This window comes from Callospermophilus lateralis, chromosome 2, assembly GCF_048772815.1.
Source record: "Callospermophilus lateralis isolate mCalLat2 chromosome 2, mCalLat2.hap1, whole genome shotgun sequence".
Taxonomy (NCBI): domain Eukaryota; kingdom Metazoa; phylum Chordata; class Mammalia; order Rodentia; family Sciuridae; genus Callospermophilus; species Callospermophilus lateralis.
Window position 1 is genome coordinate 98,800,514 of NC_135306.1, and position 12,268 is coordinate 98,812,781.

The 12,268-nt window shown below is 40.8% G+C and overlaps 1 protein-coding gene across 3 annotated transcripts in view; it reads right to left on the reverse strand.

Annotated features, from left to right (window-relative positions):
• Fli1 (Fli-1 proto-oncogene, ETS transcription factor) overlaps positions 1 to 12,268 on the reverse strand; it is a 120,373-nt gene that overhangs the window by 51,555 nt on the left and 56,550 nt on the right. For all 3 annotated transcript variants that reach the window (XM_076846180.1, XM_076846181.1, XM_076846179.2), the window contains exon 2: positions 1,159 to 1,370. In XM_076846180.1, the coding sequence (XP_076702295.1) occupies positions 1,159 to 1,289 (131 nt within the window). In that variant the 5' untranslated portion in view covers positions 1,290 to 1,370. The remainder of the gene's footprint in view (positions 1 to 1,158; positions 1,371 to 12,268) is intronic.

Here is a 12,268-nt window from a genome sequence, read left to right on the forward strand (position 1 = left end):
TTAGCATCACTCTAGTTCAGAACTTAATTTCCTATCTGAGACATATCAGTAAATTTCTCACTTGACTCTCTTGTCCCCATTCATGGTACACCATGATTGTCAGCATACTAGTCTCTAATGATGTTCAGTGTCACTTTTGTGGTTAAAGTCAGTCTTTGCCCATAAAATGAATAGCCTATTTTCTTAGCTTGCCAGTTGGGACCATTTCTTGCTTTTTATTTTTATCTCCATGTGCTTTAGCCCAAGCATATTTGCCAGGAATTGTAAGATAATGAGCGAGACTAATGTTTTCTCTCTTTTAAGCCTTTGGACATAATGGTTGCTATCACTATTGAGCATTTTCTGAGTCCTTGGCACTGTCCTGGGTCCTTTCCCTGCAATGCCAGAGTTAACAAGCCTATGAAGAAAGTCTATGAACATTTCTAAACCCTGTTTTAGAAATGAGAAAGCTAGTACTCAGAGGGATTTAGAGCATTTGTCCCAAATGGGGAGGCAGATTGTGAAACTCAGGCTACCTATCTAGAGGCTGGGTTCTTTCCTTGCTTCTATGATTTTTCTCTCCCTGGACTCTCCTCTCTTCATTTCTACAAAGTTTCAGCCACCCTGGATGTTTTTACTAGCGTCCTTCATAACACACTGTCCAACTGCAGCACTTCACTCCTGGCACAGAGAGCCCTCTTGCAAGCATTGCCTTCTCACCAGTTCTCCCCCTTACTAGAATGCTTTGGTCATCTTTGCTCTGGTGAGACTCACCAGAGATGTTAAGTATCTTCAACAGGACAGGGAGGAGTATCTTATTACTAAGTTTTTCCCAAAGGGGGCCAGACCTGTGCTTGGCCTGCCACAAAATTGGTATTCCATGAGTATCTGCACAGGGTCCTGGGACCTCACTCTAAACTAGCCTCTATGGGATGCATCTGGACCCAGAGGTCCAGGTGGGTTTCCTGACCCTACTTCACCTCCAGCCTCCAGTTCTGCAGCCTTTCTTGCCTTCTCTCTATGACTGACCCAAGCTCCCTGGTCAAACACCAGAGCCTCATCTGCTGCAAATGCCCTATGTGCCAGCAGCTGTATAATGAAGATCTGCATCACTAGGTCACCTGAGGCGGGAGGATACCCGGAGCTTCCCCCAGCTCCATGCAGGTCTGGAGGACTTACCTGGATCCATTCATGTGGTCATACTCCCGCTTGACGTTGACCCTCACAGGCTGGTTGATCCATTCCTGTTGTGGTGGGAGAGGGTTGATTTTGTGGGGCTGCCCGTAGTCAGGACTCCCCGAAGCGGTCATGTCGGCCTTGGGGAGATGGGCCGCCGCTCCGTATGCTGAGTCAAAGAGGGACTGGTCGTCGCTCACCACCGACAGAGCCTCCTGTAAGGCCAGAGAAGAGACAAAGCCCAGTGTCACTCTTCACCTAGGAGAGTGGCATTCTCATTTTGAGCTGGCAGGGTGGCCCAGGGCTGCCTGGGAGACCTTGCCCGGAAGTCCCCACGGTGCCATGGCTGATCGACTCGCACTCCCAGGGGCACGTTTACCAATATGCAAACTTGAGTTCTCTGTTGGTTATTCTGGAGTTTGGGCAGTGAAGAAGGAATGGAACATAGGAGTGGGCTCATTTGTTGGGGCTATAGGATGGGAACCCCAGAAAGGAGAGAAGGGTTGTGGGAAGACAAACAGTGGTTACACCACATGAATGTAGGGTTGGGGTGGGGCTTGACCACTGGGTCCTTTCAGACCTAAGCACTAGTGCCCTGTATCAGCTGTGTAGAGTAGTCAAACTATGAGGGGGAAATGAGAATGAGAATTTATTTTACAGCTGAGGTTAGTGAGACCCACTGAAAGAGGTCATCTGGCTCAAGGTCATACAAGGAAAGAGTGGCACTAAGGACTGTGGCTGGGTCAATTTAGTTTCCTTATCTGTAAATAGGAGTAAGAATAGTTTTTTTCAGAGTTTTGGTGTGTTTGGGGCGGGGTGCAGTTCAATGAGGAGATCTGGAATAGCTTAAACTAAATGTTCAGCAGTTTGCTGAGAGCTCTGCAGCATGTGCTGGAGCATCCTAATTTAATTTTTGATGATTCAGCCTGGCAAAGAAGATGGGAGTAAGCATAGATACATGGAAGGGACAGTCAGGGCTGCAATTTCCCTGTAGCTATAGCCTGCCCACCCATACTCTTCCTGAAACAGGTTTGGCTTTTAGAGGTCATGGATTGAGGGAGAAAGCCTTGCATTTTCTAGAGATTTCCACCAACCTAAAGATGAGGACAGGAGTCTCTCATTATTCTAAGTCATATTAAACCACAGGGATTCTGGGGTACAGCATTTCCCATAGTTATATAATTACATCAAATTCAGTTCACCATCTTTCAGAAAAAATGGTTTTATAATCTATACAATCTACATATAGTATATATGTGTATACTATATGATTATGGAGAAGATTTTAAAATAATCCATGAAAAATATTTATAACAATCTTTGGCACATAATAAGTGAAAAAAATGTCAGCAATGATAACTATTAGTGTGCAAGATTCCCTTAGGCTATTCATTACGTGCTGAATTGTGCTCCCCAAAACTTGTTAGGTTGCAGTCCTAATCCGTAGTGCCTCAGATTGAGTCTATATTTGGGATAAGACCTTTAAAAAGGTGATCAGGTTGAAATGAAGCCATTAGGTGGACCCTATTCCAACCTGATTAGTGTCATTATAAAAGGAGGTCTGGACACACAAAGAAACATCAGGGATGTGTGTACACAGAGGCTAACCAAGCTAGTTGTCTATAAGCCAGGGCAACAAGTTCAGAGGAAATCAATCCTGCTGGCACCTTAACCTTGGGCTTCTAGCCTCCAGATCTGTGAACAAATCTACTGTTTAAGCCACTCAGTCTTCGCTATGTTGCTATGGTAGCCCTAGAAAATATATACACTGCCTTTACTTAAAAACATAATAATAAATGAATAGCACCTCTTAAGTCTGAGATTTGTCTACATTCTTTGTGGAATTCACATTCCTGCCTTGAAGGTCTCCTCCAAAACAAATGCCTTCCAGATGCCTGGCTATCCCTTCTTTCAGACCTGAGATCTGCTGGGACCCTTCGTTTTCCACCTGATGTCCTTATATAATGCTCAGAGGAAAACGGTGCCTCTCAGCACCACTTTTCTTTTGTTTATTACATCCACTGTTCATTTTAGTTAAGGATCAATCTGGGCTCCACATCCCTCCAAAATGTTGAACTGTTACCTGGGTACAAGGCATTATAGGTCCAAGTTGAAAAGTATGACATTATAACCTCTCAGAGGGCTGACTCTGAATATTTGAAGTTTCTTGGGTTCTACAAACAGGGGCAAAAGGCACATGACCACCCAGGACCCACAAGTGCACTTTGAGTGCTAAAGATGAAAAGTGATTCCCATAGTTCTGATATAAAAAGCAACAACATTTAGCCATCAGGTGTCATGTTTTGCTGTGGAGAGTGGCCTATACTCTTGGTTTATCCTGCATGAATCTTGCAGTTTCCAGCAAAATAATCTCTTCTACCTCACTCCTCTAGGTGTGGGGGGAATATTATGGAATAGCAGAGGCAAAGAGGTCTGGGAGGCATACCATAGGAATACTCTGGTGAAGGGCAAAAGGATCCCATTATTATCACCACAAAAGAAGGTAGGACTAAAAACAGGAGAAGTCAGGATTACCAAGTCAAAACATTTGTTTTACCAATGGCAAAACAAAGATTTGCAGCAAAGCTTACAACAGAGAACAGATAAAAGGAAACTGGGGTTCAGGAGGCAGACCTTAGACTTCTTAAGGAAGTGAGCAATGCACAGTGAGAAAAAAAAATACATCATGGGACAGAGTGTAGGTATAAAACTGGTTTGAACTCATCTCGGAATTGAAGTTTCCTTTAGAATGTAATTCACAATCAAAGGAAATTTTAGTAAGGGGCAATGTCAGAGAAAGAGAGTGATCCACTCAGAATGACCCTTATTCTGCCCATTCCGTGTTCCTGGCCAGGCACAGGCACCTCCTCTGCCTTCCTCTTTCAGACTCCTCCTTGCTACACACTTACACACTCTTCCCTCATCTGGTCCCCAGTGCACAGTGCCTGGTCAGCTCTAGCTCCTTTGAAAGTTGTGAATACTGCTGTGAACCAGCCACAAGCCTTGTTCAAACCACTCCAAGACTCATATGTACCATGGCAAACCTACTCTTTTCCACCAACTCAGTTTTGCCCTACCTGCCTACCCTTATGTTTCATGACGTTCCCGTTGACACAACTTCTGGCCAATTCTAACTCTTATCACCGCTTCACTAAACAAATCCTACTCATATATACTTTCCCTCTTGCTGTGACTACCCTTTCTTTGCCCTTTTACCCTGATGCACAGTCAGTCCTTGCCATTCTGTAAATTACATGGGTCTTCCTCAGTCCCTGCAGCCTTCTCTGAAAATACATTCTGACTCCTTTGACCTTTTAAAAGCCAGGTGAGAACACTTCTGAAGCATATGCACACACGTGCATGCATCACACACACACACACACACACACACACCACATCACACCACATAACACACACACACACACACACACACACACACACACACAGATACACAGTAGAGAAAAGAATTAATTGTTGATGGAAATTGGAAAAAGAGAGAAGATCAAGGAGAGGGTTCCCTGTCTGGCTTATTGCTCTGAATTTGAAAATCCAATATAGTGAGGGGAATTTGCTGAGGGTGACAAAATAGAAATTGAAGATTTGGGGAGCTGGGACCTCAAACAAGCTGATTTGGGACCCAGGAAAAAAATAAGAATTGGAGAAATTATTCTTGCTGCCTTTGTAGGTAAATAGCACCCCATTTGCCATTCAAACCTGAGACCAGGCTCTTAACAAGCATATTGTCCTTTTTATGTTGGGCAGTGTTAGTGAGATCCTTCTCCAAACTGTTTTGGGGATAGTAGGCTTCCATGATAGAGATGGGGTGAAACAGGAGAAGGCAAACAGGGGAATTGGTGATGGGTGATGGCAGTGGCCTCTGTATCACTGCTGGGGACTCAAAGTTACTAAGGTAATTTGATGTGGGTGCAGGCACTGGAGGGCAGCTCTCATCAGGTGAGCAGCCCTATGCTAAGGCACTTCCATTACAATATCTGCTTCTTGTTATACATGTTATACATGTGAAGCTGTATATCAAGGCTTACTTATGTGTCTTTTAAAGCTCTTTACTTAAACTCTTAAATGTTTGTAAAGTTTAAACTTGAAACTCTTACTTGTACTTAAAACTCTTTACAGAAATGAGCACATTGCTGATATTCAATAAGCATTTAACACTTGCCCAATAGACTAGATTCAGGACAAACATTAACATACAAATTCACAAACCACTTTTAGAAGAATAAATTTCTTTAGTTTTTAATGAGTTTGCTTCTTCTATGAACGTGGGGCACTGATGATCTAATTCAGAGAAGGAAAGATATGAGTCCATGTTGCTTTAGACTATGCTACATAAAAAATGATTTCAAAGTGAGAAAGGTGGGAGGAGTGGGCTCCTTGTCCCTGTGTGCACCAGCTTTGGGGGTCCTTCTTGCCCCAATAGTTGTCATTATGAAAGGAATCACTGCAATAGTTCAGTAATTTGGATCCTCAGAAGCACCTTTCCATTGCTGAATACTGGCAAGGCTGGGACCAAGGTGCTCTGGTCCCTCAGCCACTAAGTCCTGGACCAAAAGGATGGCATGTGGTCTCTGCTCCCAGCAGGGAAGTGTGCCCACACATTAGTATCCCATGGTGCCTCTTTCCCAGAGGGCTCCAGCAAGGGAAATTGCTTGGCTGGCAGTTTTGAGTTCTGAGCTAAAGCAGATGACCTACATTTGGTCCATAGAAATGCTTCCATCCCATAATCCCTTGCTGGCACATGAGCCAGAGGGTTTATATGGCTGATGATACACGTGTCTGGGTGAGAACATGCCTCCTTACCCAATTTTGGAAAGGTGCCTTTGGCATATCAACTTTTTGCTTGTAATACACTTGTGTCATCATTACAGAAAACAAATAGAAATAGTGGACAGTCAGCAAAGCATTATTAAGTGTAAAACACTGTTTACATTAGTAATCTAATTTAATCCTCCTAACATTTACATGAGAGGTGTACTTTTATCACCTCAGTTTTTTTTTTCCCAGATGAGAAAATATAAACCCAGGGAAATGAAGTAACTTGCTCATTCACACTGGAAATGAATGCGATCTGGGATTCAAATCCATGTCTGCTCCCTGGGCATGTAACCACCATCATTCACCAGTTCTTTTCTGGGAACTTTGTCCTCCCAGTTGGATCATAAGTTCTTTAAGGGTAACTGTTCAGCCTTGGGGACCCTATTGTCTGATTCCAGGAAGGTCCTTGTATGTTCTCAAACTCTCCCCTTTACTTAAACTGGCTCTAGGTTTTTTTAATATATAAATTTTTTAATTTTTTTTTTTTTTTAGTTTTAAGTGGACACAATATCTTTATTTAACATTTACGTGGTGCTAAGGATTGAACCCAGTGCCTCATGCATGCTAGGTGAGCGCTCTACCACCGAGCCACAACCCCAGCCCCTAAACTGGCTCTAGTTTTGCCAAGACCTACCCTGTCCTTCATGGATATTATGTGCATCCTTTAAGACTGGACACAAATGTCCCTTCTTGGAGAGGCCCTCTGACACTTTCAGACAGATTAAACCATTTCTGGCCCAGGATTCCTGTACCACCAAGGTCATTTCACACCACATTGCCACAGTCATATACCATCACTGCTCTTGGACCCATGAGCATTATTTATTTTCTGATTATCACACTTGAGCCCTCAAGTTACATAATAATGTTCTGCTTAAGTTTCCTCTACCAGTGCCTAGAGTGGTGCCCAGTATCCAATAGGTACTAAATAATTATTTCCAAATGAATGAGTCAGTGAAAGTGAATTCATAAATGGAAAAATTGCTTGATTATTATTCACTGACCCATTCAATGGTGCAGGTTTGAAACCATTTTCAACTGCATGTAAGACTTGGGATGTGAGCAAAGGAGCAGGTGCTCCTGCCTTGTCACCAAGATGGCTCCATCACCTAGCACAGGACCCCGTATGATAGATGCTCAATAAGTGTCTGTTGCATAAATGAGTTAGTTAGTAGATATATGAAGAAAGATAAATAAGTGTTTGGAATGCAAAAAAGATAAATCTTACACCTTCTGTAACTTCTTGTTCATGGATGGTAATTTTCTAAATACTACCCCCACTTCTTACTTTATTATTTGTATACTCTCTTAAATATGGAAGGAATTTAACTGGTCACTCAGAAGAAGTTGTGAGCATCTGAAGTATCTTACTCCCCACCCCACCACCACTCTCCCGAGAAAGGAAGATGGTCACCTGAAGTTCCTCTTGCTTTTGACATCTTGGAAAGATGTCTCTGATAGTACCTTTCCTTCCTTGCAGAGGAAGACATCTTTCCGTCTTTCCCTTACTCTGCACTTCTTCCCTCAGTGTAAGGGCTTGCTATTCCTGTATTCTACCTCTCACCATTAATTTTGACCAGAAGACCCTGGTAAATTATTTGCCTGTTCTCTGACTGAGGCAGAAAGAAGAAAGTACAATTCTATTAATCCCTGTAACAGATGTTTACTGAATGTTCACTGTGTCTTGCATGTTCAGGAATCACTGGAAATAGACTAGTATTCCATGATTAACAACAACAACAGCCTTTCAAAAAGTTCAAAATTAGCCAGTTTGGTGATAAGAATTAGAATCTGAAATATGAATCTGCTGGCCTCCTAAAAAAAGCCTATTTCTTTATTCTGCATTTCCATTTTCCTTTCAAACCATGCATGTTGTTCATGGCTCAGCCTCTCCTTCTCTCATAGTCATGCAAATGAGAGAGGGAAGCATCTATTGCCAAGGCAATGAATATTGTAGGTGGCCAGCACCTGCTTACTTTGCTGTTTACACAACGTGTACTCAATCAGAATATCAGAAGAATGCTCTGTGTCTGATTATGAATTCAGTATATATGATAAATTCACTTATTTTGGAATTTATCATATATAAGTGTGTTTATGTATATATATGTATGCATGTATATATTTCTTTTCTTTTAATATTCACACATGTATCTTCTATTATTTGCCTTCCTCATATTAAGTCAAATACAACTCTCCATGTTCATGTCAGTTGAGTGATGGAGGATGTGGTCGGCATTGCCACAGAATGGCCTGGCTGATTATGAATGATGAGCCAGAAAGCTCTCCAAGCAGCTTAGCTAAAGCCTCCAAAGAGGCAAGAAAGGTAAAAAGGGTGCTTTGAAGATCTCCTCATTCTATTCACAATACACAAAAGAAATTTTCATCATTGTCCTACTTGCAAGAAAGATGCAAACAGGATCTGCAGGTGCAGGTAAAATGGGTAGAGGAGAGAAAGTCCTAGCTGCCGTGATGGAGGAGAGACTTCCCTTTTCTTTATTCATCTTTACACTTAGGTTGAATTTTTATTTCCAATATAGGGAATGACTCAAGACACAGGGCCTAAGAAGCACTGATTTCCCATGGTATCTTCTCCTTTTATTCCTCTCTGTCCTGACCTGAATCTCAACAGGACGGTTTTCTGTGGCTGATGAGCTTTGCTGGAGGCAGTGGGTGAAAGGAATGTCAAAAACAACCAGACCAAGCTCCCTGCTGCTGCCCCTGCTCAGTGGGTCCACGTAGCTGCTCTGAGTCCAGGGCTCTGGAAAGCTAATCTCTGGCATATCCGTTACCCAGGTCACCACAGGGAGCACATGGGCTTGGCTTTTTATTACATTCTTTGCATAATGACATGAAGTCCCTTGTCTTGCCAGCTCCAAAGCATACAAAATGCAGACGAGATTCTTGGGAGCAAAGCCCTGTCTTCTCTGCTTTGGGAATCCGGCAGGCACTGCAGCCTAGAGTGGGGGTCACTCCAAGGTACATCTCAAGTTCCAAGAATGGGTGACTGCTTTTAGCTAAGGCCCAGCCTTTTTCTTTCTCCCCCTCAGTTACCAGCTATCTGCCCATTTCTTACACTTTATTGCCATCCCCTAGAGGCCAGAGGAGAAAATGGAAGAGAAGGTAGTTTTCGTAGAAAGTTGGATAAGCAATAAGGTGGGAAACATCAGCCAGATACCAAGTATGAAGTAAAAATTCCTTTGCACAGGGCATAGATGTCTTTTCCCTCAAGTGGTCATTGCAATGTTTCCTAACTTTGTTTCTCTCTATCAAGAGGCAGAGTTTATTTCCCTTCCCTTTCAACCCAGACAAGACTTTTTGATTACTTCATCAAATAGAATGTTATAGAAGTGGCCTTGCCTAGGTTGGCTCAACATAGGGAAATCAATAAATGTAATTCATCACATTAATAGACTTAAAGATAAGAACCATACGATCATGTCAAAAGATGCAGAAAAAGCATTCGACAAAATACAGCACCACTTCATGTTCAAAACACTAAAAAAACTAGGAATAACAGAAACATATCACAACATTGTAAAAGCTATCTATGCTAAGCCCTCGTCCAACATCATTCTAAATGAAGAAAAATTGAAAGCATTCTCTCTAAAAACTGGAACAAGACAGGGATGCTCTCTTTCACCACTTCTATTTAACATAGTTCTTGAAACACTGGCCAGAGCAATTAGACAGATGAAAGAAATTAAAGGGATACAGACAGGAAAAGAAAAACTCAAATTAGCACAATTTGCTGACAATATGATTCTATACCTAGAAGACCAAAAAAATTCCACCAGAAAACTTCTAAAACTAGTAAATGAATTCAGCAAAGTAGCAGGATATAAAATCAATATCAATACATCAAAGGCATTTCTATATATCAGTGACAAATTCTCTGAAAGGGAAACAAGGAAAACTACCCCATTTACAATAACCTCAATAAATAAAATAAAATACTTGGGAATCAACCTAACAAATGAGGTGAAAGACCTCTACAATGAAAACTACAGAATGCTAAAAAAAGAAACTAAAGAAGACTTTAGAAGATGGAAAGATCTCCCTTGTTCTTGGATAGGCAGAATTACTGTTGTCAAAATGACCATACTACCTCCTTATATCAGAGAAAACATTCGGCATTTTTTTTTGGGGGGTGGGGGGATTGACTAGCAGGCTGACTCATAGTGAGGTAGAGAGGAGGAGCATGGGAGGAATAGATGAATTCTAGATAGAGAAGAGGGGTGGGAAGGAAAGGGAGGAGGAAAGGGATTAGCAAGGATAGTGAAATGTGATAGACATCATTATCCAAAGTACATGTATGAAGACACAAATTGGTGTCAACCTACTTTATATATAAACAGAGATATGAAAAATTGAGGTATATATGTGTAATAAGAATTATAATGCAAAAAAACCTGAAAGTACATGTATAAAGACATGAATTGGTGTGAACATGCTTTATATACAAAGATATGAAAAATTGTGCTCTGTATGTGTAATAAGAATTGTAATGCATTCTGCTGTCATGTATTTAAAAAAATAAAATCAATTAAATAAAAAAAGACATACTACCAAAAGCATTATATAGATTTAATGCAATTCCAATAAAAATCCAATGATATTCCTCATAGAAATAGAAAAAACAATCATATAATTCATCTGGAAAAATAAGAGATCCAGAATAGCTAAAGTGATCCTTAGTAAGAAGAGTGAAGCAGATGGCATCACTATACCAGACCTTAAACTATACTACAGAGGAATAGTAACAAAAAAAAGCATGGTATTGGCACCAAAACAGAGAAGTAGATCAATAGTATAGAACAGAGGACACAGAGACTAACCCACACAATTTTAGTTGTCTTTATTAGACAAAATTGCCAAAAGCATACATTGGAGAAAAGATAGCCTCTTCAACAAATGGTTCTAGGAAAACTGGAAATCCATATGCAACAAAATGAAATTAAACCCCCATACCTCACCATGCACAAAAATCAACTCAAAGTTGATCAAGGACCTAGAAATTAAATCAGAGACCCTGTGTCTAATAGAAGAAAAATAGGCCCAAATCTCCACCATATTGGATTAGGCCCCAACTTCCTTAATAAGACTCCTATAGTGCAAGAATTAAAATTAAGAATTAATAATGGGATGGATTCAAACTAAAATGCTTCTTCTCAGCAAAAGAAACAATAAGTGAGGTGAATAGAGAGCCTTCAGCTTGGGAGCAAATTTTTACCACTTGCACATCAGATAGAGCACTAACCTCTAGGGTATATAAAGAACTCAAAAAGCTAAACACCAAACAAACAAACAAACAAAACAACAACAAAAATAATAATAATAATAATAACCCAATCAATAAATTGGCCAAGGAACTGAACAGACACTTCTCAGAAGGAGATATACAATCAATCAACAAATATATATATATATATAAAAAAGTTTAACATTGCTCTGTAGTATAGTTTAAGCAATTAGAGAAATGCAAATAAAAACTACTCTAAGATTTCATTTCACTCCAGTCAGAATGGCAGCTACAATAAGTGTTGGTGAGGATGTTGGGAAAAGGCATACTCACACATTGCTGGTGGGACTGCAAAATGGTGCAGCCAGTATGGAAAGCAGTATGGAAATTCCTTGGAAAACTGAGAATGGAACCATCTTTTGACCCAGCTATCCCACTCCTCGGTGTATACCCAAAGGACTTAAAAACATCATACCACAGGGACTCAGCCACACTCAGCCACACATTATTGCAGCATAATTCACAATAGCTAAACTGTGGAACCAGCCTAGATGCCCTTCAGTAGAAATGAATGAATAAAGACAATGTGGTATATACATGACGGAATATTACTCAGCATTAAAAGAGAATAAAATAATGGCATTTGCAGGTAAACGGATGAAGTTGGAGAATATAATGCTAAATGAAGTTAGCCAATCCCCTAAAACCAAAAGCTGAATGTTTTTTCTGATATAAGGAGGCTGATTCATATTGGGGTTCAGAGGAGCATGGGAGGAATAGACAAACTCTAGATAGGGCAAAAGGATGACAGGGGGAGGGAGCGGGTATGGGGGTAGGAAAGATGGTGAAAAGAGATGGACATCGTACCCTAAGTACATATATGAAGACATGAATGGAGTGAATATCCTTTGTATACAACCAGAGATATAAAAATTGTGCTCTATATGTATAATATGAATTGTAATGCATTCCGCTGTCATATATAACAAATTAGGAAAAAAAATGGCCTTGCCTGACTTATAAGGCTAGATGGTAAAA